Below are 21,935 nucleotides of genomic sequence, written 5' to 3'. Positions count from 1 at the left end.
TCAATATCAAGCTCCAAAATCAATTGGATTAACGATTTTTAACCACTCACTAATCATCCAAACAAGTACTGACTCGAATAATAATTAAAATGTTCAGTTCTTTATTTAACATTGGCTGACTATTTGGCTTTAAGTTCTTTCAGACTTTTAGGGCAGTTCGTATTGTCATTGAATTTTTAAACGACCTCAACGGGAGCCACGGGCTCGCCGCCACTGACCAACTCCTTGAGCAGATTGCGACCCCAGTTGATGCTCACATCGGCGCAGTTCTTGAAGGTTTCCTGGGGACCACAGCCCAAAGCTCCGTAGCCAGATTCATCGCAGACACCCCAGTTGTTGGCTGGAATATTAGTGGAATTCAGTTAACTTACAAGTAATTACCATGGTTGTCTTATCAAGTACTTACCACCCACATAGGTCCATCGGAGAACGCAGTGATTGCAGGTGAGACCCTCTGGCAGAATACAGGTCACATCGAATTCACCGCTCTGCGTTCCAATCTGCAGTCTATCGCTGCCGTCGGGGAATCGCAGGCGGTTCTGCTCGAAGCACTCCTCCGATTCGCCACCATAGGCATCCAGGTTGCACAGATGGAACTCAAAGTATCCCAAGTGGTTGGTGGTGATCTTCACGCCCACGGTGATGGCATTGCCAGCCACGTAGCTCCTGGTGATCACGCCGGATCCTCCGATGCTGCCTCCGATCTCGTTGGCACGGGGCTGACCATCCGAGAAGTTGTCGCCGCACAGACCACATCGACCTCCGTTGTTGGATTGGGTCTACAGAGTTTCGGTTTGATGTTTTAGTATTACATATGTTGGATATCATTTGTTACCAAAATGACTTCATTTAATTATGTTTAGGTCGGGTGCAACGGAGATTTGTGGTAAACTTAAAATGTAAATGATGTCGACTGTTTCCGAAATTAAGGAGTATTAAAATTTTTTTGTTTCGAAAATTGGTTTCTAACAAAATGTTGACCATATTTCTAGTGTATGTAAATCGGCATCCCCATAAAAATTAATCCTTTAATCCTAAAAAGTTGGCCAATTACTAATGAGCACTTTGATGCCAGTTGAGTAACTTCTAATTAAATCCTTTTGCTTGAGATAGAATAACCGCACCTACATTTTGCACTTCTAGGTCTGTGTAAAAAAGAAATCCTAGTTATTATATTTTTTTTTTTTTTTTTTTTCATTGTCTTCTGTGCGTTTGCAGAGTTCCAATGAATCGTTCACGCTCTGGAGATTAATATTTAGGAACGTGGCTCCAATACAGTTTTTAAATCCCTGCCAGGCTTTACTCCCATTTGGCAGATCCTTCACTCACATACAACCCGCCGCAGAAGAGCTCATTGTCGTTCCAGTTTTGGGGAGCGGATCCGTCGTAACGCCAGCGGGAGGATCGACTTGGTGGGGAAAGCATCATTCCGTGGGCGTCGATCTGCTGCAGACCAATGGCCAAGAGCAGGGTCAAGCTGAGCAGGTACTTCATGGTGTGTATTTGGCTTTCACTTTCACAATGCCTCACGCACGGACGCACCAGGTTTTATATGTGCTCCTTCGGCACTTATCAATCCGATTTGAATCAAGAGTTTTACAGTAGCTCTCATGGCGATAACAAGCCAAGATAACACTCAGTATACAAAATAACAATTGCAGTTCCTCGTCCCGGTCAAAATCCGCAGAAACAACACTCCAGATATGAACAGGGATAAGCATCTTCGATTGGCATATTGAAATATTCATAAAAATGTCAACCGCTTAGAATGCCGCATACAGGTGGAGAAAAATAGATATTGCTAATTTCATAATCTTAAGTACTTTTATTGGATTAACTGATCTCAAGTGCTGCTCATTGATTGTTTGTTTTGGGTTAACGTCTTATCAGTCGATGATTATTATATTAACTCGCTATGTCGGTTTCCGTAGCAAATTAAAATTTCTCAATGATGATGCAAGAATGGTTGAAAGGTGTGTTAAATACAACAATATATTTTTTACCTTTTCCCACTATTCACTTTATCTCTAAAAAAAAATTGAGTTTTTCAGAATTAAGCATTTATGTCGACGACGGTAACGTAAAAATAAACTATAAATATCCTATGGTTATACTTGCCGATGAACAATTGTGAATTCAAAATTACCAAATAATCTCTTATTAGCTTCAAAAAGGAAAAAGCAATTCATGCGGCTAAAATCTCAAAATATCCTTAAAAGTTTTACCAACACCGTTTGCTGTTCTGTTTTATCATTTGAATTACACATTTTTTTACCTTTTTTTATCCTTGCAGACATCACAAATGTCTAGCAAAATGCGTAACTGCTAATCAATATTGAAGTAATGGCGATTTTTTTAAGAAGCTAGAACAGCAGGCATTAGTAGGTGGTCGCGAAACATTTTTATTTTAATATTCTTATTCAAAGTACTTTATATAAAAAGTACTTACATACATAATAAAAAATTCAGAGGTATGCCGCTTCAAAATCAGATTGAAATTTAGAAGAGTATGGACTTAGAAATATTAAATTTTGATCAATTTTCAACAAACCCATTATTTAAAAATTGTGAAAAAATTAAAAATTGGAACTAATGTTTATTAGAGGACTAGAACAATAATTTACCATACTTTCGACGATTTTTCATATGACTTTCATACGATATCTTCGTTCGATTTTTATGAAATTTTGTTGGCAATTCTAAGAGACTAGTTTACATAAAGACGGACAGACGGGCAGACGTAGAGACGTACAGACGAATTTCGATTCAGATCGTGATGCTAATCAAGAATATATAACTTTATGGGGTCTAAGGTGTCTCCTTCACTGCGTTGCAAATTTCTAACTGAAATTATAAAAAAAAGGGTATGATAAATATAATGAAAAAACTTACATAATTTGATCTTATAACCAACAATTAATTATTAATTTATGTGTGCTTTCGACCACAAAATGGTTTTTAGAAACAATTGGTTCACCCTAATAAAAGCTCTTTATGTTTACTGTAGAAAGTGCTTACTGATAAAGTTTGAAATTGCAGTTTCGGTTACTTTGCGTAGCCCTGGCTAAGCTGCGATGTGGCCCTGGTAAACCAGGGCTAAGCAACGAAACAGCTGACTCCGCGCTTGTAATCCTCCCCCAAAACAAAGCAAAAAACAGAAAATAACACGAAAGCTTGTTTCGCCTTTTCACTTCCAGCGTCTTCGGCCGCGTCATGAAAATAATACTCGCCGCCTGTTCGATGGGTGGACGGTCGGTTGGGGGAGGGTGGTGACGTCGCCAGCGCTGGTGGATGAGCTCATACGAAAGCGAAAAGAAACAAGTTTAGCTTTTTGGAATACGGACGACTGCAGCCTCAGTTCATTCGAACGCCGAACGCCAGCGACGCCGGACCGTTAAAACGAGAGAGCAAGAGAGCCGCGAAACAAAAAACGAAAACCGAAAAGTGTGTGACAAACGTGTGCGAGTGTGTGTGTTAGAATTGTACTAGTTCTGGCTCTAGTATTCGTATTATTGCTAGTAGCAGCACCTTTCTCTGCCACTAATTGGTAGCAACAAAAGAAAATCTTTAAAGAGCGCGTTACGTGGCTTACTTTTTTGTGCTGACCAGCTCAGCTGCTGAAAACGCTTCTAATCACACGCACCCAGCCACACGACAGCTTTAAATTTAGTTTCCAAATTTTACATTCCCCCCCTTTTTTCCTGTCAAAAGAAGCTATCTATAAAGTCTTTGCAAAAAGCCCAAAATTGTTGTGCAAAAAAGCGAGGAAGGCTGAGACTCTTGAGCGGCTAAAACAAAATCAATAATTGGCCCTGCGTCCAGCGCTATATGTGTGTGTGTGTGCGTGTGAGAGGGGGAGTGTGTACGTGTATTTGTGAGAACGACAATTGGAGCAATGCCTGCTGATTGATACGAAAAAAAGGGGGAAACCAATTACAAAAGAACCACAGAAGCGAAGGATTATAATAACTATTTTGTGCAATAATTAAGTGATCAAAACCATGCAACCCGCAACGCCCGGAACGCCTGTTAATAATGCTCCCTCGACGACTAATTCATCGGCCACCCCTGCCGCTCCCGCCGCCCCTGCTGGCGGGGGGGTTAGCAGCACTCCAATACGCATAAACAGTGCCAAGCAGCACGGGGCGGGGGGCGGTGACTCGCTGGCCCCCTCCACCCCGCACTCCCATTCGATGCCTGGAACGCCGCAACAACAATCGAGCAGTGTGCCCACGGGAAGTCAACTGCTGCATCTCCAGGCGCCGCTGCCCTCGGCTGGGGGAGGCGGGGGAGGATCAGTGACCCCCTCTGGCCTGTCCATGGGCGCCTCGAATCAATCGCTGGGCGTTAGTGTTGGCGCCGCCAGCAGCGTCAGTGGTATCAGCATAACGCCGCCGAATAGCGCCGGATTGCGTCAGTCGACAGGTGAGTTTAGCCTCCCTTAAAAAACAACAAACCCCGTTTACTCGCCCCTCTCTGTTGATGTCGTGTTCTCCCTGTCTCTTCCACTCAATGTCACTCTCACGCTCTGTCCCGTTCTCTCACTATATTCGATTCGATCGGTCACATTTTAAAATCGAATCTAATGCAAAATGATTATCACAGAAGCACACATTCACACGATTGCGGTCAAAAAAATAGCACAAAAGAAGCCATTCATAAAAGAGGTTGAAATGAGTACACTTCACTGGTTAACCAGTAAAGCTTTTCCTAAAGAATTTTAACCCTATATGGTTTGCAACATGATAAATCAAAAGTTTTTTTTACTTTTAATAAAGAGCACAACATAGCATTTTACATGGTTTTATAATTTTGATAAACTTATTAAAAAATGTACCAAAATTAACAATAATATGTATGTACTTCCGGTTTTTAATACTTTCTTTTAAATTAAAACAAACTTATTCTACTATAAATGTATCAACCGCATAACCTAATACAAAACAAAGTATTTTACAATTTATAACAAAATACACTCATATTCATATTATCTAATCTTAACTCCTAACAACTTTTGCATCAATCAACAATTACAAGAACAATTAATTTATTGACACATTTTCTTCAGTTTAGGAAAAATAAATAAAATTTCTCATTTTGTAGAATTGATTAGCTGTCCATAAGTATAAAATAGTCAAGTATCAAATTAGCTGATAACACATTCCGATAAAGGCCTTATAAAGCTCTTTATTTGACCGCATTTGTACTTACCATCTGATACTCCTTCTAGTTTTCAGTTTTAATTCTCGTTTCCGTATGCTGTGTGCTTTGCTTGTTTTGATTTTGCTGCTGCTCACATTTCAGAGAATTCCTGCTCATTCATCAGCTGCTCGCCGGCTAATCCGACCCCCGATCCATCCGTAATCCCACTCCATCCCAGGGGCCACGTTATCGCTCAACACTCGGCTTTTGTTCGTCATTTAGCGCGCTTCCGCTCTGCGGGCCCATTCATCCAAGCGAGATATAGTCGCTGGTGTTAATTGATTTACATACCAGTTGTTTGACTTTTTCGCCAGACTGGTTGGGTTGCTAGGCTACTTGTTAGTCCGGATACTTTTATAGTTTTCGGGGGGTTATTGGGGCTTTGGTTAACAACTGGCGCTTGCCATTTGCACCTGTGCGGAAACCCATGTCCAAGGCTTGTCATTTTCCATGTGTTTACAGCTGGTTCCATGGCAATAAACCCATCCGACGGTGTCCATCTGCCAGTTTGTATCAATTAACAGCGCAATTAAGTTCTTTCTGCATATTAGACAAGTAATTGAGCTAACCCGCATTCAAATGTGTTTAAATGAAAATGAACAGTCATTTCCCCGCAACTAAGCAAACGGATAAGAAACAAATTATTGCAAATTGAGTCACTATTTTTTTTTTTTTTTTTGTTATTTCATAGTCAAGCTTCCTGATTTGACTTTCTGGGAACTTTTATCAACCATTCAGAGTAGCGACATCACATTTATTAGCTTTTGTTTATCTAAAAATTGAGAAACGATTAAAACGGCTTCCCATGGCCGTTTTCTTTATTTTTGGGAATTGTGTATAAATCACAAAAGACCATATGGGACGTTCCTCTGTCAGTAAATATAATATAATGCTTTTAATGTTGATTAAATTAAGTTTACTCGCTCAGAGATGAGATCATATGTTTCTCCACCAAAACTTTTGCTAACTTTTAGTATATTTTTTGAACGCTTAGATTTCTTTACCAAGATTTTTATTTTATATTTATATATAAGATTTGTTTAGCTTTAGAAAAGGATAGTGGATGGATAATAAAAATGACAAGAGAAAATCAGATACCAACAGTTGTAGTTATCTTAGTCATTTTTATTGATTTATATATTTTTAAGGTATGAGTTAGTCTATGGTTTCAGTAATTAAAAAACTTCTACATTATTCGTAAAACAAAAAAACATTGGTATATTAATTATTTAGTTAACTCACTGCCAGCAAACATTTGTTTGGGTTCTCAATTCCATATTTTAGTAGACTTATCGATTAGCTTTAACTTTCCATTTTATGGACCTGGTTCGTGGGGCAGTGGGTGGTTGAAGTTCAGGATGGCTAGGTGGTTACCAGGTAACCAATATCGGTCTACGGGATTTTGCACACGCACCATTTGCTTCGATGTCGTTGTGGTTTTTGTTGCTGTTTTTTATTATTTGCTTTATGGCATGCAACTGTCATTAAATTTTTTATTTGCATGCTGTATTTCTTTATAGCTCAGATATATATCCATAACTGAACACTATCTCCATACATATATAAAGAGCAGTAAATTGGGGTGAACCGTAAGTGTTAAAGCATGAAAAGTCAAGGTTAAGCTTTAGATTTTGAAGTTTATAAGTCATTAAACGGTCATTTAAAAAGGATTGCTATTATTGTTAGTAAATAACCCTTTCTGGCTGTTTAAAAATTAAAACTCTCTTGCCCTTAGTATTTATACTATTTGAACCCCCAATTGCAAGTACACCTAGGGCTCACCCTACTGCACCCTATATCGTATATATATACGCAATTAGCTGACACAAGCACTCACACTCTTACTCACTTTCCATCCGAATGCGACTTTATAATTACCATTGTAGTCGCCTCGTCTTTTGCTGTTTATTTTTCTGCCCCAGGCGGTTTGGCACAGTGGGTGCGAATAAACAGTGCCCGCATGGAAATCTATGCGGAAAACTGCATGTCATAAACGTTCTGAATAGCGTACACCTTTTTTTTTTTTTTTTTTTTTTTTTTTTTTTGGAGGAGGTTAAAATCCAATGCCTGAAGACACCGTCAAAAGTGCCGTCGCACTAATGGTGTGTGGGGCTTGCACCCACTAACCTATAACAATCCTCCTCCCCTGGCTGAATTCCACCCCGGAACCGAGTAAACATTACTACGGGGTGGAGCCGTTTTGTGCTGTTAGCACGCCTGGTCCCCGCGTCCGGGTCCCCTGTCCTTGGCGTATGGAGACGATACGCATCGATAGTTCCACATGAGTGGAACGTCGGAAGCGATTTTGCCTGGGATCAAGCGCAATCGATTTGTCTTCTGTCTGGTTCTGTTATGAGCTATGAACTCAGGCGTCTGTTAACGTCGTCAGTTCTGGTGTCCTCCTTTGTTCCCGCTCCAGTTCTTGGAGCCTTGTCATCACAGAGTATGCGAACGCTGTCATTGCCTTCCATTTATCTCTGGAAGAGCACATATCGTGCGTGATAATTTCAGCAGATGGAGAGTGCCCAAGTACTGCCTCCAGTGTTCGTCGTTCTTCTTCGAAGCGATCGCAGTGGAAAGCAACATGTTCTGCGCTTTCGATTTCGTTGGGGCAGTTGGGACAAAATGGACTGTCTGCTAGCCGAAAACGATGAAGGTATCCGCGGAAACAGCCGTGACCGCTGATGATCTGCGTTGTGTAGTAGTCGACATCGCCGTGTCCACCTTTTATCCACTCACTTATTTGTGGTATAAGTTTATAGGTCCAGCGTCCATCATCCGATTGGTCCCACCGTTGCTGCCATTTTCGTATGGACCGCGCTCTTTCGGCCTCTTTTTGTTCGCGTGTTGGCCTCACTCCTTGCTTGCTGTACAGACGAGACAGCTCCTCTGCCAGCAGGTCGACTGGTGGCTTTCCCGCGATGACACAGATTGCATCGTTTGATACCGTTCTGTATGCGCAGCCTATTCGTAGAGCACTTTGTCTGTATATCTGTGTTATCCCTCGCAGATGGGACTTTTTGGCTCCTGCCCAGATCGGTGCTGCGTACATAGTGATGGAGTCTGCAACCGTTGACAATAATGCCCTTCGTTGCCCTTGGGGTCCTCCTACGTTGGGAAGTATTCTTGTCAAGGCTCTCGTGACCGCTGATGCCTTACCGCTTACTCCCACTAGGTGCTGCTTGAAGCTTAATCTCGTGTCGATCAGAACTCCAAGATATTTAATGGCTTCTTGGGAAACTATTTCATGACCATCAATAGCAATTATCATTTTCTCCTTTTTTCTGCGTGCACTTATCAGTACTGCTTCCGTCTTCTGTGCTGCTAGCTCTAACCCAGCGTTCCTGAGCCATCTTTGTATCCGTGATGCGGCGTCCGTGCATTTCGCCTCTAACAGGTCCAGCCTTTTGTCCACTACTACAAGCGCAATGTCGTCTGCATATCCCACGATGTTCGCCTTGTCCGGGAGTTTCAGCCTCAGTACCCCGTCGTACATAGCATTCCACAACGTTGGTCCGAGGACAGATCCTTGTGGTACACCACCTGTTACTCTATAAGTTTTTGAGCCGGTGTCCGTTTCATATTGTAGTATGCGGTCACGGAAATAGCTTCGTATAATGCGGAGTAGATAGCTCGGTACTCTCAGGTTTCTAAGCGATAGCAGAATCCTGGACCAGTTAGCCGAATTGAACGCATTCTTTACGTCGAGTGTGATAACTGCACAGTAACTCATATGCCGGTGTCCTCCACTTATGGCATTCTGTGCGATGTCTGTCACTGTCCTGATAGCATCCACCGTTGACCTTGCTCGTCGAAAGCCAAACTGGGTATTTGAGAGCCCAGTAGGGCATTCTAAATACTCCTGCAGGCGATCGCAGATCACGCGTTCAAAAACTTTACCAACTGTATCCAACATACACAACGGTCTGTAGGAAGATGGTTGGTCGGGTTGCTTGCCGGGTTTCAGCAACAGCACCAGTCGCTGAAGTTTCCACCGAGATGGGAAAGTTCCTTCTGTAAGGCATGTGCTGTAGATATGCGCGAAGATGTGTGGCGTTTCCATTACCGCTGCTTTGAATACCATGTTTGGGACTCCGTCTGGTCCAGGGGCTTTGTTGTCTTTGATGCGGCGCAGAGTGCTTAGCACCTCTTCCATTGTAACCGGCGGCACATCGCCTGGCTCGATCGTTGGCAAAGCTTCGACACTTGTTTCCTCCTGTGGTGGGAAGAGTGTAAGTACCGCTTTTTCTAGCAGTATTGGACACTTCGGCTGTGGTGCTGAGGGTCCTTTCACCTTTCGCATGACAGTTTGGTATGCCATACCCCAGGGTTCGACGTCAGCTCTGTCCCGCATTTCTCTAAAGCAGCGATTTTTGCTCCGCACAATTGCTTTTTTTAGCTCCCATTTCCGCTCACGGTATACGCCATGTAGTTCTGCAAAGGTCGGTCGAAGTGTTGCGCGTTTTGCTCTCCGTCGCGCCTTGATGCAAGCTTTGCGTAAATCGGCTATCTCGCTTGTCCACCAGTATGCCGGTTTCCGTTTTCCACCGTACCTCCCTCGCGTCATTGATGCGTTGCAGGCTGCTTCCATTTTGTGAGCAATTTCTTCTGCAATAGCTTCCGCTGTGGTACCTTGTAGGTGTGTACCCTGCCACGCTAGCTTGAATGCCTCCAAATTAAAGGAAGATTTTTTCCATTTCGGTCGTGTCGCTCTGCACTCTGCTTGCGGTGCTCCCCTACTTAGCTCCATAATTATAGCTTTGTGATCGCTATGAGTATGGATTGAGTCTTCCACCTTCCAGGTTGCTCGATTTGCGGTCGCTCGATCTGCGAAGGCTAGGTCGATTATCGATCTTCCTCTGGCGCATTCGAAAGTGTGGACTCCTGGCGCATTCAGTAAAACAAGGTCCAACGCTGCAGCAGTTTCCTCTACTAGACGACCTCTTGCATTTGTAAAGTCGCTGCCCCAGGTTCTTGACCAGGCGTTGAAGTCTCCTGTAAGCAAAATCGGCCTCTTTCCTCTTAGCTCCAGCTCCAAAGAAGTCATCATGCTTGTGAATTCTTCTACAGACCACCTTGGGGGCGCGTAACAGCTTACATAGTAGAGGCCGTCTAGTTTGGCCCATACAAATCCGCCGCCGGTTGTCATCTTCTGCTGGAACGTTTTGTTTCCCGTAATCCAGATTGCCGCCTGCTTCACAGTATCTGTAATCCAGCGGTGTGATTCGATATCTTTGTACGGCTCCGTTAGTAAGGCTATGTCGATTTTATGCTCCGCTGTTGTTTGCCATAGTAGATCCTGTGCAGTTCTGCAGTGGTTGGTGTTCAGTTGTAGCACCCTCATATTCTTATTTTACGGACTGCCTCCTGGTATTTTGGACATTTCGCGCTGCCTGCTGCATGTGTCCCTTTACATAACGCGCATTTTTCCTCGTTTGTGCATCTCGCTGCTTGGTGTCCTTCGGTGCCGCAGCGTCTGCAAAGCTTTGTGCGGTCCGGTTCTTTACACGCGTTTGCCACATGGTCGTATGCCCAGCATTTGTAACACCTTTTTGGTGTTTTGACCTCGGTTATCCGGCATCGGATCCATCCAACCATTATGTGGCCGAGGTCTAGGATCTTCTTCGCGACCTCCGCCTGCAGCGATACGTAAACGGATTGCGTGCCGCCGTATGTGTCGCGCCTGCTTTTGATGGACGATATGTCCGGTCGTTTCACTTGAGCCAGTTTCGCAATCGCCTCAAGAAGTTCCTCGTCTGTGCTGAGCTCGGGAATGAGTCCCCTACACTGGACAGTGACAGTGTGAGTCCTGACATTTACCGTTGCCATTTTCTCCAACGCTTTTTCTATTGCCGAGTGGTAAGAAGCGTACACCTGCCAAATAGGTAAACACCCCCTCTTCCCATTCAAACGTCCCGCTTTCAATATCTGCGGCCGATGGAAATGTTCGTAGGTGCAAAAAGGGAAATTGCGTACAAAAAAAATAGAGAAAAATCGATGCATGACTGCATTTTGCAAGCGGTCTTTATTTCTGGGCTAGTCAAAGCTTAATGAATTGCTTTCCACGTACAATGTGGTGCACGAATTTATGATTTGTGTCAGTCGGAAAGTTGTTGTTTATATTTAGTATTTGAATTCCATGAATTATTAGTTGCATTTGTACATTTAAGTACTACCCTTAAATTAAATTACCCTTTATGATTAAAACCAGTTGGATGCCAATGCAACGAGTTTTTTAATAAGCTGGTTGAAAAGTTAAAATGTGGATTCAGTTTTCGGTCAGGTTTTCACCACCATTGTTAACGGGCAGGTTGTAAAAGAACCTTCATAGTTAAGGGAGAATGGTAGGTAGTGGGTCAGTTGGTGGATTCCACCCTTTTTTCCGCCAGTTTTTGTGCCTTGTTCTATTTTTGTTTTCGCTGAAAATTGTTTCGCTCTCCAAAAGGTCAAAAGTGATATAAAGAATGCAGAAGAGAGATGCAGCTTACACCGAGAACCAAGATTGTTTAAATTATTTTTGTTATATTTAATACTAAATTTCATTTACAAATTACATTTTTAAATTACATTTTTGAATACCTTGAAAATATATAAAGTAGGAATTAGAAGTGAAAATAAATAGTTTTCGTTTTTGGTCCGTGTTTAAGGGGGGAAATCAGCCAACTAATGCTATTTACATCTGCATTTGCATACTAAACGAGTCACTTGGTTGTGTGCGTTACTCTTTGTAAGTGTGCGAAGGTGTGTGTGTCTTTCGATGAATATTTTATAGCATGCTTTTGGGCAAATTACTGGCCAATAAATAAAACATCAGAGCAAGGGCTTAAACTGCGAATGGTAGGAGTTGAGTGTTATTTTGTGTTAGCCCCCCACTGATCCCGGGCACTTCTTGAGTGAAGTTTCTAGTTGATGTCTCTATAGTCGCTATAAAATATAGTGACCACCGACCTCACACCATTAAGTGTTTCTCCAGTGACCCCCAAAAAACACACGCTCGAGCAGAAAGCCAGCTAAATAGTAATTGGATTACGTAAAATAGAAGCAACAAAATATGTTTGTATGGCGGGGTCGAAGTGGTTGGGGGTCATTTAGAGCGGCGCCATTTCAGCGGCCAAAACTGACGTCATTTCGGGCCAAGCCCAGCGGGTAACTCAAAATTGCACTCTCTGTGCAACGATGTCTTGCATCAGCTGGCATCCTTTGACCGGGAATTTACTGAGCTGCCACACGCAAAGGGGAGAGCTAGGGGAGCCCGTCGTAATTCTCCACGGAATGACAAGACACTGAGAAAAATATTTCAAATACTTTCTTTTTCGTTTTAGTAAACTGCTTAAGTTATTAGCTACAGGCAAAGAGCTACTTTGAATTATGCAATTGTAATAAATAATTTGTATTTCAAAGTACTAAATGAGAATGTTTATTTTTTGATTTCTTTTTTTTTTTATACCGTTTAATAACATTATATTAACAAAAATTATAACCAAATAATGTGCATATCATAAAAAGGTGACTTATATAACTATTTCTATACACACATCCCCTTTAATGTATATTCCAAGTGTAAATTGTAATTGTTGTTGTGTTTATTTCTCTATGTTCATGCCAAATATGTGGGCAACGACTTCGATCTGAACTCTGAACTATTCGAACAACGGAGGCGTGTTCTAATTGCGTAAATTGATTGCCTGCAAGGCGTTGGCGCTTTATTTAAAATCAATCAGGGCACTGTATTGTCTCTGCCGTTTTATCGCCATTCGCATCTGCATCGCCATCGCAATCTTAATTACCACCAGCCAGGCAGGCGCCTTCGTGGCGCTAAAGCTGCGTGCTGAGCTCCCATGTTCGATAGCAGACAATTGATGAGCGGCCATAATTAAGGCCGTAATGGTAATAGATGTGCTCGGAGGCGTTGTCTCGGCGTTTTCTTACGCTTGATTGGATCAAGTGGCTTAGGGCCAAGTCCTGTCAAGGATTCCGCACTCCAAACAGTATTAAATTGAACTGGAGGAAAAGACTTAATCTATATTCAAGAGCTCTATTGCTTCTTCAACATAAAAAAGTATCTTAACTTTAAATATAGAATCCTCCCCTTGTTAAATCAAATTTATTTCGGTAATCTTCCGATTGTTTAACGGTTTTGTGTTTTCAATGTTTTTTATTTATGTTCCTGATTTGACAATAAATTTTCGCTGTGTAGAAATGACATTCTTTGTGTTTCGTGTTGTAAATATCCCTAAGTTTTCTTTGGTTATGTCCTGGTTAGAATTTCATTTGTACACTTTATCGGTGTCGTCTATGTGTCGTGTGTAATCCTAAAACTGTCCGTACCAGTGACCTAAAATCTATAAGCCTATAATCCTATATAAAATATATACCAATATACATATTGCTCGCTTTCTCTTTCTCCCCCGTATATATATGTATGTGTGCTGCTAACCGCTCCTCAGTATTCGATTTCAAATTCAAACGGCGACCTTCGCTAAAAGTGCTCATGACCAAACTTCCGTCCACGGACAGTTTGAGTAACAGTCCGGCGCCGTCATCGCCAGGTGAAGTTCCAAAAAAAACTAAATCAAAATTCCAGCACTGTTGTACGAATGTAGATCATCACTTATAATTTTATTTGATCATTTACATCATTTATGATCCTTAAATTAGAAACATTACTTTCCTTTACTGTCATTGATCGCTTAAAACCATTTGAATTCTTTAATCATGTTATAGATCATGAAACATATCCCAGCCACAATTGAACACAATCAATTTATTCATATTACTTTGATCTTCGTTTCGAGAGATTGAGGGTTAAAGTTGCTTTGATCTTTTTGATCATCTAGTTATTCAAAATTTATTTAGCTTTGCTTCCAAAAATTGAATCCGCATGGTAGAAATTATTTTCATCGCCTGATCCGCACACAAAATGTAAAATTATAGATCGTCCAGTGCGATCAATTATTGGGTTATACAATATCCGCAGCACTTCACCACCCGACATGACCAATAAAAAACTATTTTGACTGACTCGATCGCCACGATTCATTCATCATTCCCGATCTTAAAGCTGGGAATTCAATCAGCACGTTCGTATTGTTCATAATTATCACCTGATCCCACACCAAATGGAACCTGGCTAAAGGCGCATTTGTATGCATTCTCCCATGTGGTAATCCGCTCCACCCAAGAAACCCCCTTGCCAACCCAGCCATGCGTTCCAATTTTGGGTGACGCATTTCGCCTTTTATTTTTGTTTAGAGCTTTTGTTGCGCTTTTTGTGCTATTGTTTTTGGCGCATTATCATCAAACGATTTTGCGATTGTTCGGTGCGACTGCCACTCAACTTTTACTCATTGTGGCTGGGGTCCCTGGATAAATGCTGGCCATGGCAATCATATCTTATCATCGCAGTTATGACACTCATGAGAGTTTTACAGCCTGAAAGTTTTGCACGTTGATAAGACCAATTAGACCATATATTTATCGGCCAACACTAATCGGTTTGTTAATAATTGAATAGTCAAACATTTCCCATGGAAGTTTTAGAGAACTCGGTTGACTCATCTATGTTGTCCCTGTTTTCTTGGTCCCGAGCTTTTTTGAGTATGACAAACCATTACACGCAGCTGGCAAACTATATTCTTTTATCTATAGAGTTCCACATATCTGATAAGGTGTTCTGATTTCAGCGATGAGTAATGCCCGAAGTTTAGATATCAACACCTGGCTGTCTTTTTTGATCCTCTTCTTTTCATGGCCCACATAAAATCAACAGGTGTGAAGTGCTTTCTATCTATTGTGGGCCTAAATGGTATTGAATGTTGTAATCAAAAGGCTTATCTGAGTGACATAATTATGATGTATTTAATGATATAATGGTTGTGAAAAAACCCCCAAAAATAGAAGAAGGTTTCATAATTCATTTCCTTACTAGTGCCATTAATGTTTTTTATATTTAAAAAACTGCATCGGAAGCTACTTCCTTTTTAATCCGATTCAGAAATTCCATATTGGGATAGGTTGGGATGATCTTATCGCGAGGAAACACAAATAATGCCCCCTATATTAAGACTACTACTTTCAAACATCTCGAAGGTGAGATCATATATCAGTTAGACTTGCTAATAACCCCACAGATATCGTTGGAGAAGGTTTGCCGCTCTCTTGTTTTGTGTGTTTGATTTTGAGAGAGCGCATGCAGCGTTGATATCGTTATCTGGGCAGAAAAAGCACACAAAGTATCTATATATCTACGCATGAGTATAACGAACTTGCCGCTGGCGTCGGCAGAAGCGGCGACTGCGGCAGCAACAGAGATGATCCTCTCATTTTAGATGCTCTAGCCTGGCAAATATGTTCTATATCTTTCGTTTTTTTTTGACAAAAATATGACGAAAGCCAGATAATTGCTGTAGTTGGGTCGGCTGGCCCTCTGCCGCTGCGCTGCCCTGGTGCTTTTGTCAAATTGCCGCTGGTGCTTTTGTTGTGTTTGTGCTTTGTGCGCGCGCGTTTCGGGCAGACTCAATATATCTCAATCAGTCGGCGAGCGGCCAGCGGACGAGCGGCAGGCAAAAAATTGAAAAAAAAAAAACAGAAAAAAGAAAATACAAATAAATAAATAAAATAATCCAAAGCAGAGGTCGGCGTCTCTGAATCGGTTCTCGCATCACGCATACGCCATGTAGTGCCGCCCCGTGAAACGTGAATGAGCGAAACACAACAAAATATGCAAAATAAATAGAATCACAAATTGAAAACGCAGTTTGAAGCGGTGTCTGGTCATGAATCTCCTTCAAAGCAAGTGACAATTATTAAGCCCATAATTCGAAAGAAATTATAATTAATTCTTCTCGTTTTTTTTCTCGCATGTGCGCGGTTTTGCATATTAAGAGACTGGCTCTTTTTGGGAGGCCTTTATTTTTAGCCGAGCAATAAAAATAATTAATAAGAATGCGAAAGACTCAAGAGGGCAGCGGTCGTTTCTTGATTATTAAAGTGCAAGTGCGAGACACTTGACAATGTACGAGAGATCTTGGGATCTCAAGATCTCTAGACCTCAAGACCCAGAGAATCTTACTCGCGATGAGTTCTTGTGTTTGTGGGTGCCCGTGTATCTTGCTAAATAAAATAAAACATATTTGTAAAATAAATAAACCACTGACCCTCGGTTCTCCCTTCTCAAAGATAATCGCACCTTGAAACATTTTTGGGGCTCGTTTTTTCTCTCTTGCTTTAGTTCTTCTTTTTGTTTCGTATTTTTCGCGCTTTTCCCATTGTTGTGTTTTTGTTTGGTCTCGTTTTTTCGGATCGTAAATAGGCGATGGAAAAGTTTCCAAAAACAAACCAAGAAACCTACTATTTCATTGCTAGATCGATTAGATACTTCTCGGAATTCAAATCATCATGTTTCCAAGTTACATTTTACACCCAACTTTCATGATACTAAGTTCACAGACAACAAAACTATGATTTTTCGAATTACAGGAATCGCCAATTGGGCCTCAGACAATCGGGATGGCAATCTGGCAGATAAGGCAAGTAAACCCAACTTTAATTTTGAGTTGTTAAACCGTACACAAAATCTAGGTTATTTATGGGGAGGGCAGAGAGATAAGAGCCGCTACGGTTTGTCGTTGTCTAATTTAGTTATAATCGATGTGCCGGCGGTGTGATAAATAGTATTAAATATAGGTTTGAGTTCGGGAACATGCCACGTGTCACATTCTGGCATAAAAGTGACAAATTTTTCACTTTTATCCGGTAGCTAAGCAAATTATAAATGCTAATTAGATTAACAATGCGTCTCGGATTTCGCTCTAGGAAATTAAAAGCTCACCGGGCAATTGAGACCGAACATTTGACGTAAGCGCAGGCAAAATTTATCAGTAAACCCAAACAAATTATTACGAAATACAGCAATGTATTTTAAGTGTTTAAATATCTTTCGATGCTGCCATGGGAGAAAGGTCTTGCACTATTCTACCATTACCTAACTTGAGTTTAATTAATGTCTTTTATGCTTTTTTTGTAACAGTCTGCTGCTGATGCCGCCAAACTTAATAGGAAGGAGTCCTACAAGGCGCAAAGGAAAAACTACAGGCGGGAGAAAAAGCGAGTGGCCAGTGAGCTGATGAACTCGCTGCAGGATCCTGCGGTTATTGTGCTGGCCGATTGGCTGAAGGTGGGTTTCAAATATTTTAAAAATGTTCACATTTTTATAACTCAAATTTACCCAGGTTCGAGGAACCCTAAAATCCTGGACAAAACTCTGGTGTGTTTTGAAACCGGGCCTGTTGCTTATTTACAAGAGCCAAAAGACAAAGAGCAGTCACTGGGTGGGCACGGTGATGCTCACCTCCTGCCAGGTGATCGAGCGTCCCAGTAAAAAGGATGGCTTCTGCTTCAAGCTTTTCCATCCCCTGGAGCAGTCCATTTGGGCACCGAGGGGTCCAGACAAGGAAACCATTGGTAAGTTGATCTCAGCTTGAATAATTTAGTAATGTTTTGTTACACCTGCAATTGAATTTTAAATAACTTGTGTATATTCTTACCGCAAACTTTACCCAAAACTAATGTTTCTAGTATTTCAAATATGATCTACTAAGTTCACCAAATACAACCTAACAAAACTTAAGTTCTTAAATGAAATTACTTATTTATTTACTTATTCCTAAGGTGCCGTTGTCCAACCGCTACCAACCGCCTACCTGATCTTCCGAGCTCCCAGCCAGGCGGCCGGCAAGTGCTGGATGGACGCCTTGGAGCTGTCCCTGAGATGTTCGGCCCTCCTGTTGCGTTCCAATAGCAGCACGGGAGCTGCTCCTTCGTCCAGCTACGTGGGTGAACCGCTGCCCGTCTCCCACGAGACGCAATGGTCGGAGGCGGACTACGAGAAGCACTTCAACGATCACGGTAAGTGGGCGCAGTTCCTGACACTGCCGTCGTTCGAGGGGGAGACCTCGCGCTCCGAAACCAGCCTGTCCGCCTCGCGGGCACCCACTCCACTGCTGCAGCAGCTCTACAGCAGCGCCGTTAGCAACTGGGAGCGCACCAAGCGGCTGCCGCGATTCGGTCACCAGTCGGAGCAGCGGAAGACCTCGTACAGCGATGCCTCCAGTGTGGAGCAGGGCTTGGGAATGGACTTAACCATGGGCATGGTGCAGCGTAAGCGCCGCCACTTGAGTCCCATGAGCAAGTCCATGTCCTTGGGAGCCCCCCTGTGCAACAGCAGCTCCAGCGAGGATGATGAAGATAACTACAGCCAGACGGGCTTGCGACCCGTCAGCGCTCCGCCCGACTGTCTAGTGATGCCGCGCTTTCGTCTGAACGTCAAGGGTGAAAAGGCCACCTATTTGCTTTCGTCTTAGTTAGCTCATCATCATTAAGGGGGAAATTCATATTGGAAAATAAGTTATTTGATAGCACTTATAAGAGAACTTTTAAGATTTTTCAAACCAAAAAACAAACAGTCGTGTCTATATAACCTTTTCCAAATCAAATCCAAAACTAGACCATCGAAGAATAATTTGAAACAGTCTCTACATGTGTTTTTCAATTTTTCCTAAACTTATCCACTAATTTTTGCAATCCTATTAAGATGTTTTTGTATCTTAACCGCAATCTTACCTTTTACCAGTTTTTGTTCGATTTTCCAATTTGGTTTCCCCCTGAGTTAGCTAGTCAATCATCAGATATCATTGTAGCCGTGAAGTTAAATGTTCAAAATTCGTGTTTTGTATTCTCACCGCCCGGCATAGGGAGCCAATAATCCTCAGTTCAAACCTCTGGCCACCGTTTTTGGTTGCTCTTAGCGCTACCGATTTTTCACAGTATTCCGCTTTTGACACTGGCCGAAAAGTGGACTATTATTTCCCGGTCTTTGCCGTACTCGGGCTGCTAGCGAAATGTTTGTGATCTGTTTGCTGTTTCTGCAACCGTAACTCATAGATTGGACTGTCTTTTCAGATCTAGACGCAGACAGCCAGAATGAAGCACCCAATGCCGTCATGTCTGGTCTGGAATCAGAATCGGAATCGGATCCGGCTGAGCCGGCGCAGGAAGATGGCGTCGAGCAGCCTTGTGAGGAGACGTCGTATGTGCCCTTCACCGAGGAGGAGTTTGGCGAGGTGAACCCTTTAATTCTTTAAGCTAACAACCCACTAAATAATGGTGTAACTTTCGATTCCAGCAAGGGGAGCAGGTAGAGGAGTTGGCAGAGGAGAACAAGAGCCTAATTTGGTGCATTGTCAAGCAGGTGCGACCGGGAATGGATCTGAGCAAGGTAGTGCTGCCCACTTTCATCCTGGAGCCGCGTTCATTCCTGGACAAGCTATCAGACTCGTACTACCACGCGGACTTGCTCTCCAAGTAGGTCTTTCTTAGGATAACCAATTTACCCGAGAATATATAAGTAATCTGTGACTGTTTTTAGGGCCGTGCAAGAGGATGATGCTTTTACGCGCATGAAGCTTGTCGTGCAATGGTACCTGTCCAGTTTTTACAAGAAGCCCAAGGGCCTGAAGAAGCCCTACAATCCGATTCTGGGCGAGCGATTCCGCTGCTATTGGCAGCACCCCAGCGGCAGCCGGACCTTCTACATCGCGGAACAGGTCTCGCACCATCCGCCCGTCTCGGCGTTCTACGTGACGAACCGCGAGGACGGCTTCAGTATCACCTGCTCCATCCTGGCGAAATCGAAGTTCTACGGCAACAGCACTTCGGCGGTGCTCGAGGGCGCTGCCACGATGACGTTGCTGCCGCGCGGTGAGTGCTATACGGCGACCACGCCTTATGCCCACTGCAAGGGCATACTGATGGGCACGCTCTCCATGGAGCTGGGCGGCAAGATAAACATCGAGTGCGAGAACACCGGTTACAGGACGGAGCTGGAATTCAAGCTGAAGCCGTTCCTCGGCGGCGCCGATGCCACCAATGTGGTCGTGGGCAAGATCAAGCTGGGCAAGGAGACCCTGGCCACCATCAACGGGCACTGGGACAAGGAGTGCCGCGTGAAGGACTCGAAGACGGGGGAGGAGACGTTGCTATTCAAGGTGGACGCCGAGACGCGTTCCAAGCGGCTCACCAGATACCTGGTGCCGCTGGAAGCGCAGGAGCCCAACGAATCGCAACGTATGTGGCAGCACGTCTCCGAGGCGATTGCGCGCGAGGATCAGGTGGCCGCCACCGAGGAGAAGACCGTGCTGGAGGAGCGACAGCGGGCGGAGGCCAAGACGCGGGCCAGCACCGATTCCATTCACATGCCGGAACTCTTCGAGCTGGACAGCTACGGCCAGTGGCTGTACAAGTACGCCGATCTGCGGCCCTGGGACTCGCGCAACGATGTCCGCCAGTACGAGTGCCAGTTCAAGGTGCTCACCCAGACGCGACACAAGTCGGTGCCCATTGTCCACGGCGCCGAGATGATCCATCCCCTGCGCAGCTCCTTGGAGACGCTCTCCCGCACCCAAAGACAAGCAGGACAGGCCATATCGCCGGGCGGCTCCGCGGTGCCCAAGGCCAAGAACAAGAGCCTGGTGTTGGCACCGCGCGATACCAACTCAGACTCCAGCCAGTCGCCGCAGGGAGCGGTCAAGCGCAGCTCCTCCAGCATTAAGCAGTGAGTGTAAACAAGAGGTTAAATCCTTGTAAGATTGTTAATTATGTTTACATTTTAGACTCGCCTTGGCAGTGGACCAGGTGAACCGCGTGCTGGAGGTCCACACCCGGCAGCTGAACGAGATCAGCCAGCGCCTGGAGCGCATGCAGTATTCGCCTCCGGCTAGCAACATGAGCGTGCAATCGCATCATTTGCTGGGCGGCGGCGTTTCGCAATCGACGGTGATCAAGTCGCTGATCTACGCTCTGATCGGGCTGACCTTTAGCCTGATCCTGCGATGGCTGTTCAAGTAGACAGGCGGAGTCCGTCGTTGTTGATGTCATTTCTTTTAGGCCTAAGAAAACTTTTGGTCAACCTATAGATAACAAACATATATATAAACACCCTAGAGTACAGACAACGTATATGCTTTACTGAATTGTACATTTGGTCCTACTCAAATGCCTTCGCACGCTGCCAGAGATTCAAACCCGACCGAGGCGCGTGACCAGAACATCCGTTGTGAGAAAGTCTAATCACGAACTATGTATAAGATTAAGTGTTTGTCGTATGTAAGTCCCAACAATCCAAGTCTCTCCCGCAGACAACGTCCATGTGCAAGTCTCTTCACCATTGTATCCCTCTAAATTCTTTACTCAAGCTAGACCCGTTGGGTAGGTTAGGATGTCGGATATATATATTTAAATATACACATACGTACGAGTAGATGCACCAGATTTCGTAAAAATTCCAATTAAACCGATTATAGTTCGCTTTTCCGTTTCCTTCTATATACTGTTATTGTTAATGACACGACTTAGGGTGGAAAATGAGGATAATATGCTCGAGAGGCTTCCTGCCCTTTAAATCACCACTTATAGACATACCTTAGAGATTTAACGCGAAAAGTGCTTATAATAACTAATTTTAGTATCTCTTATACACAAATTGTTTTTCCTTTTTTTCCCAATACCTGCAAACCTTAAAACTTAATAAACTTCCCTTTTTCAAATCTATACAATTGTTTTTCTCCCGAAAATTGTGGAATTGTTAGTAGAGCTGATTAACAGTCTGGATGGCGCTAAAAATACTACATCTGATTTAAATGACAATTAATTTTCATCGATAAGAATTCAATCAACTG

General features: G+C 43.2%; 2 protein-coding genes across 7 annotated transcripts; one reads left to right on the top strand and one right to left on the bottom strand.

Moving 5' to 3' along the window:
- Positions 1-105: 105 nt before the first annotated feature.
- LOC108101439 lies at positions 106-5,992 on the bottom strand. Of its 2 annotated transcripts, none has more exons than XM_017205774.2 (3): positions 5,212-5,992; positions 407-779; positions 106-340 (listed from the first exon to the last, which is right to left on the bottom strand). In XM_017205774.2, the coding sequence occupies exons 1-3, from the start codon at positions 5,212-5,214 to the stop codon at positions 177-179; spliced, it is 540 nt and encodes a 179-aa protein (XP_017061263.1). In that variant the 5' UTR covers positions 5,215-5,992; the 3' UTR covers positions 106-176. The 2 variants fall into 2 exon arrangements, with proteins under 2 accessions (XP_017061263.1, XP_017061262.1); XM_017205773.1 differs by lacking the exon at positions 5,212-5,992 and adding an exon at positions 1,330-1,922.
- LOC108093331 (oxysterol-binding protein-related protein 8) lies at positions 3,150-21,807 on the top strand. 5 transcript variants are annotated; one of them, XM_043209236.1, is made up of 11 exons: positions 3,150-3,444; positions 3,991-4,425; positions 13,650-13,751; positions 16,681-16,730; positions 17,231-17,377; positions 17,433-17,664; positions 17,872-18,108; positions 19,162-19,322; positions 19,385-19,563; positions 19,628-20,812; positions 20,871-21,807. In XM_043209236.1, coding segments are annotated over exons 1-11 (2,964 nt in total). In that variant the 5' UTR covers positions 3,150-3,443; the 3' UTR covers positions 21,106-21,807. The 5 variants fall into 5 exon arrangements, with proteins under 5 accessions (XP_043065171.1, XP_043065173.1, XP_043065172.1 ...); XM_043209238.1 differs by having other exon boundaries at positions 3,151-3,444; positions 3,715-4,425; XM_043209237.1 differs by having other exon boundaries at positions 3,151-3,444; positions 3,712-4,425.
- Positions 21,808-21,935: the final 128 nt, after the last annotated feature.

This window comes from Drosophila ficusphila, unplaced genomic scaffold (assembly GCF_018152265.1).
Source record: "Drosophila ficusphila isolate 14025-0441.05 unplaced genomic scaffold, ASM1815226v1 contig_791, whole genome shotgun sequence".
Classification (NCBI taxonomy): Eukaryota; Metazoa; Arthropoda; class Insecta; order Diptera; family Drosophilidae; genus Drosophila; species Drosophila ficusphila.
The sequence above is the reverse complement of the archived record's forward strand: the minus strand, read 5'-3'. Positions and strand labels throughout refer to the sequence as shown.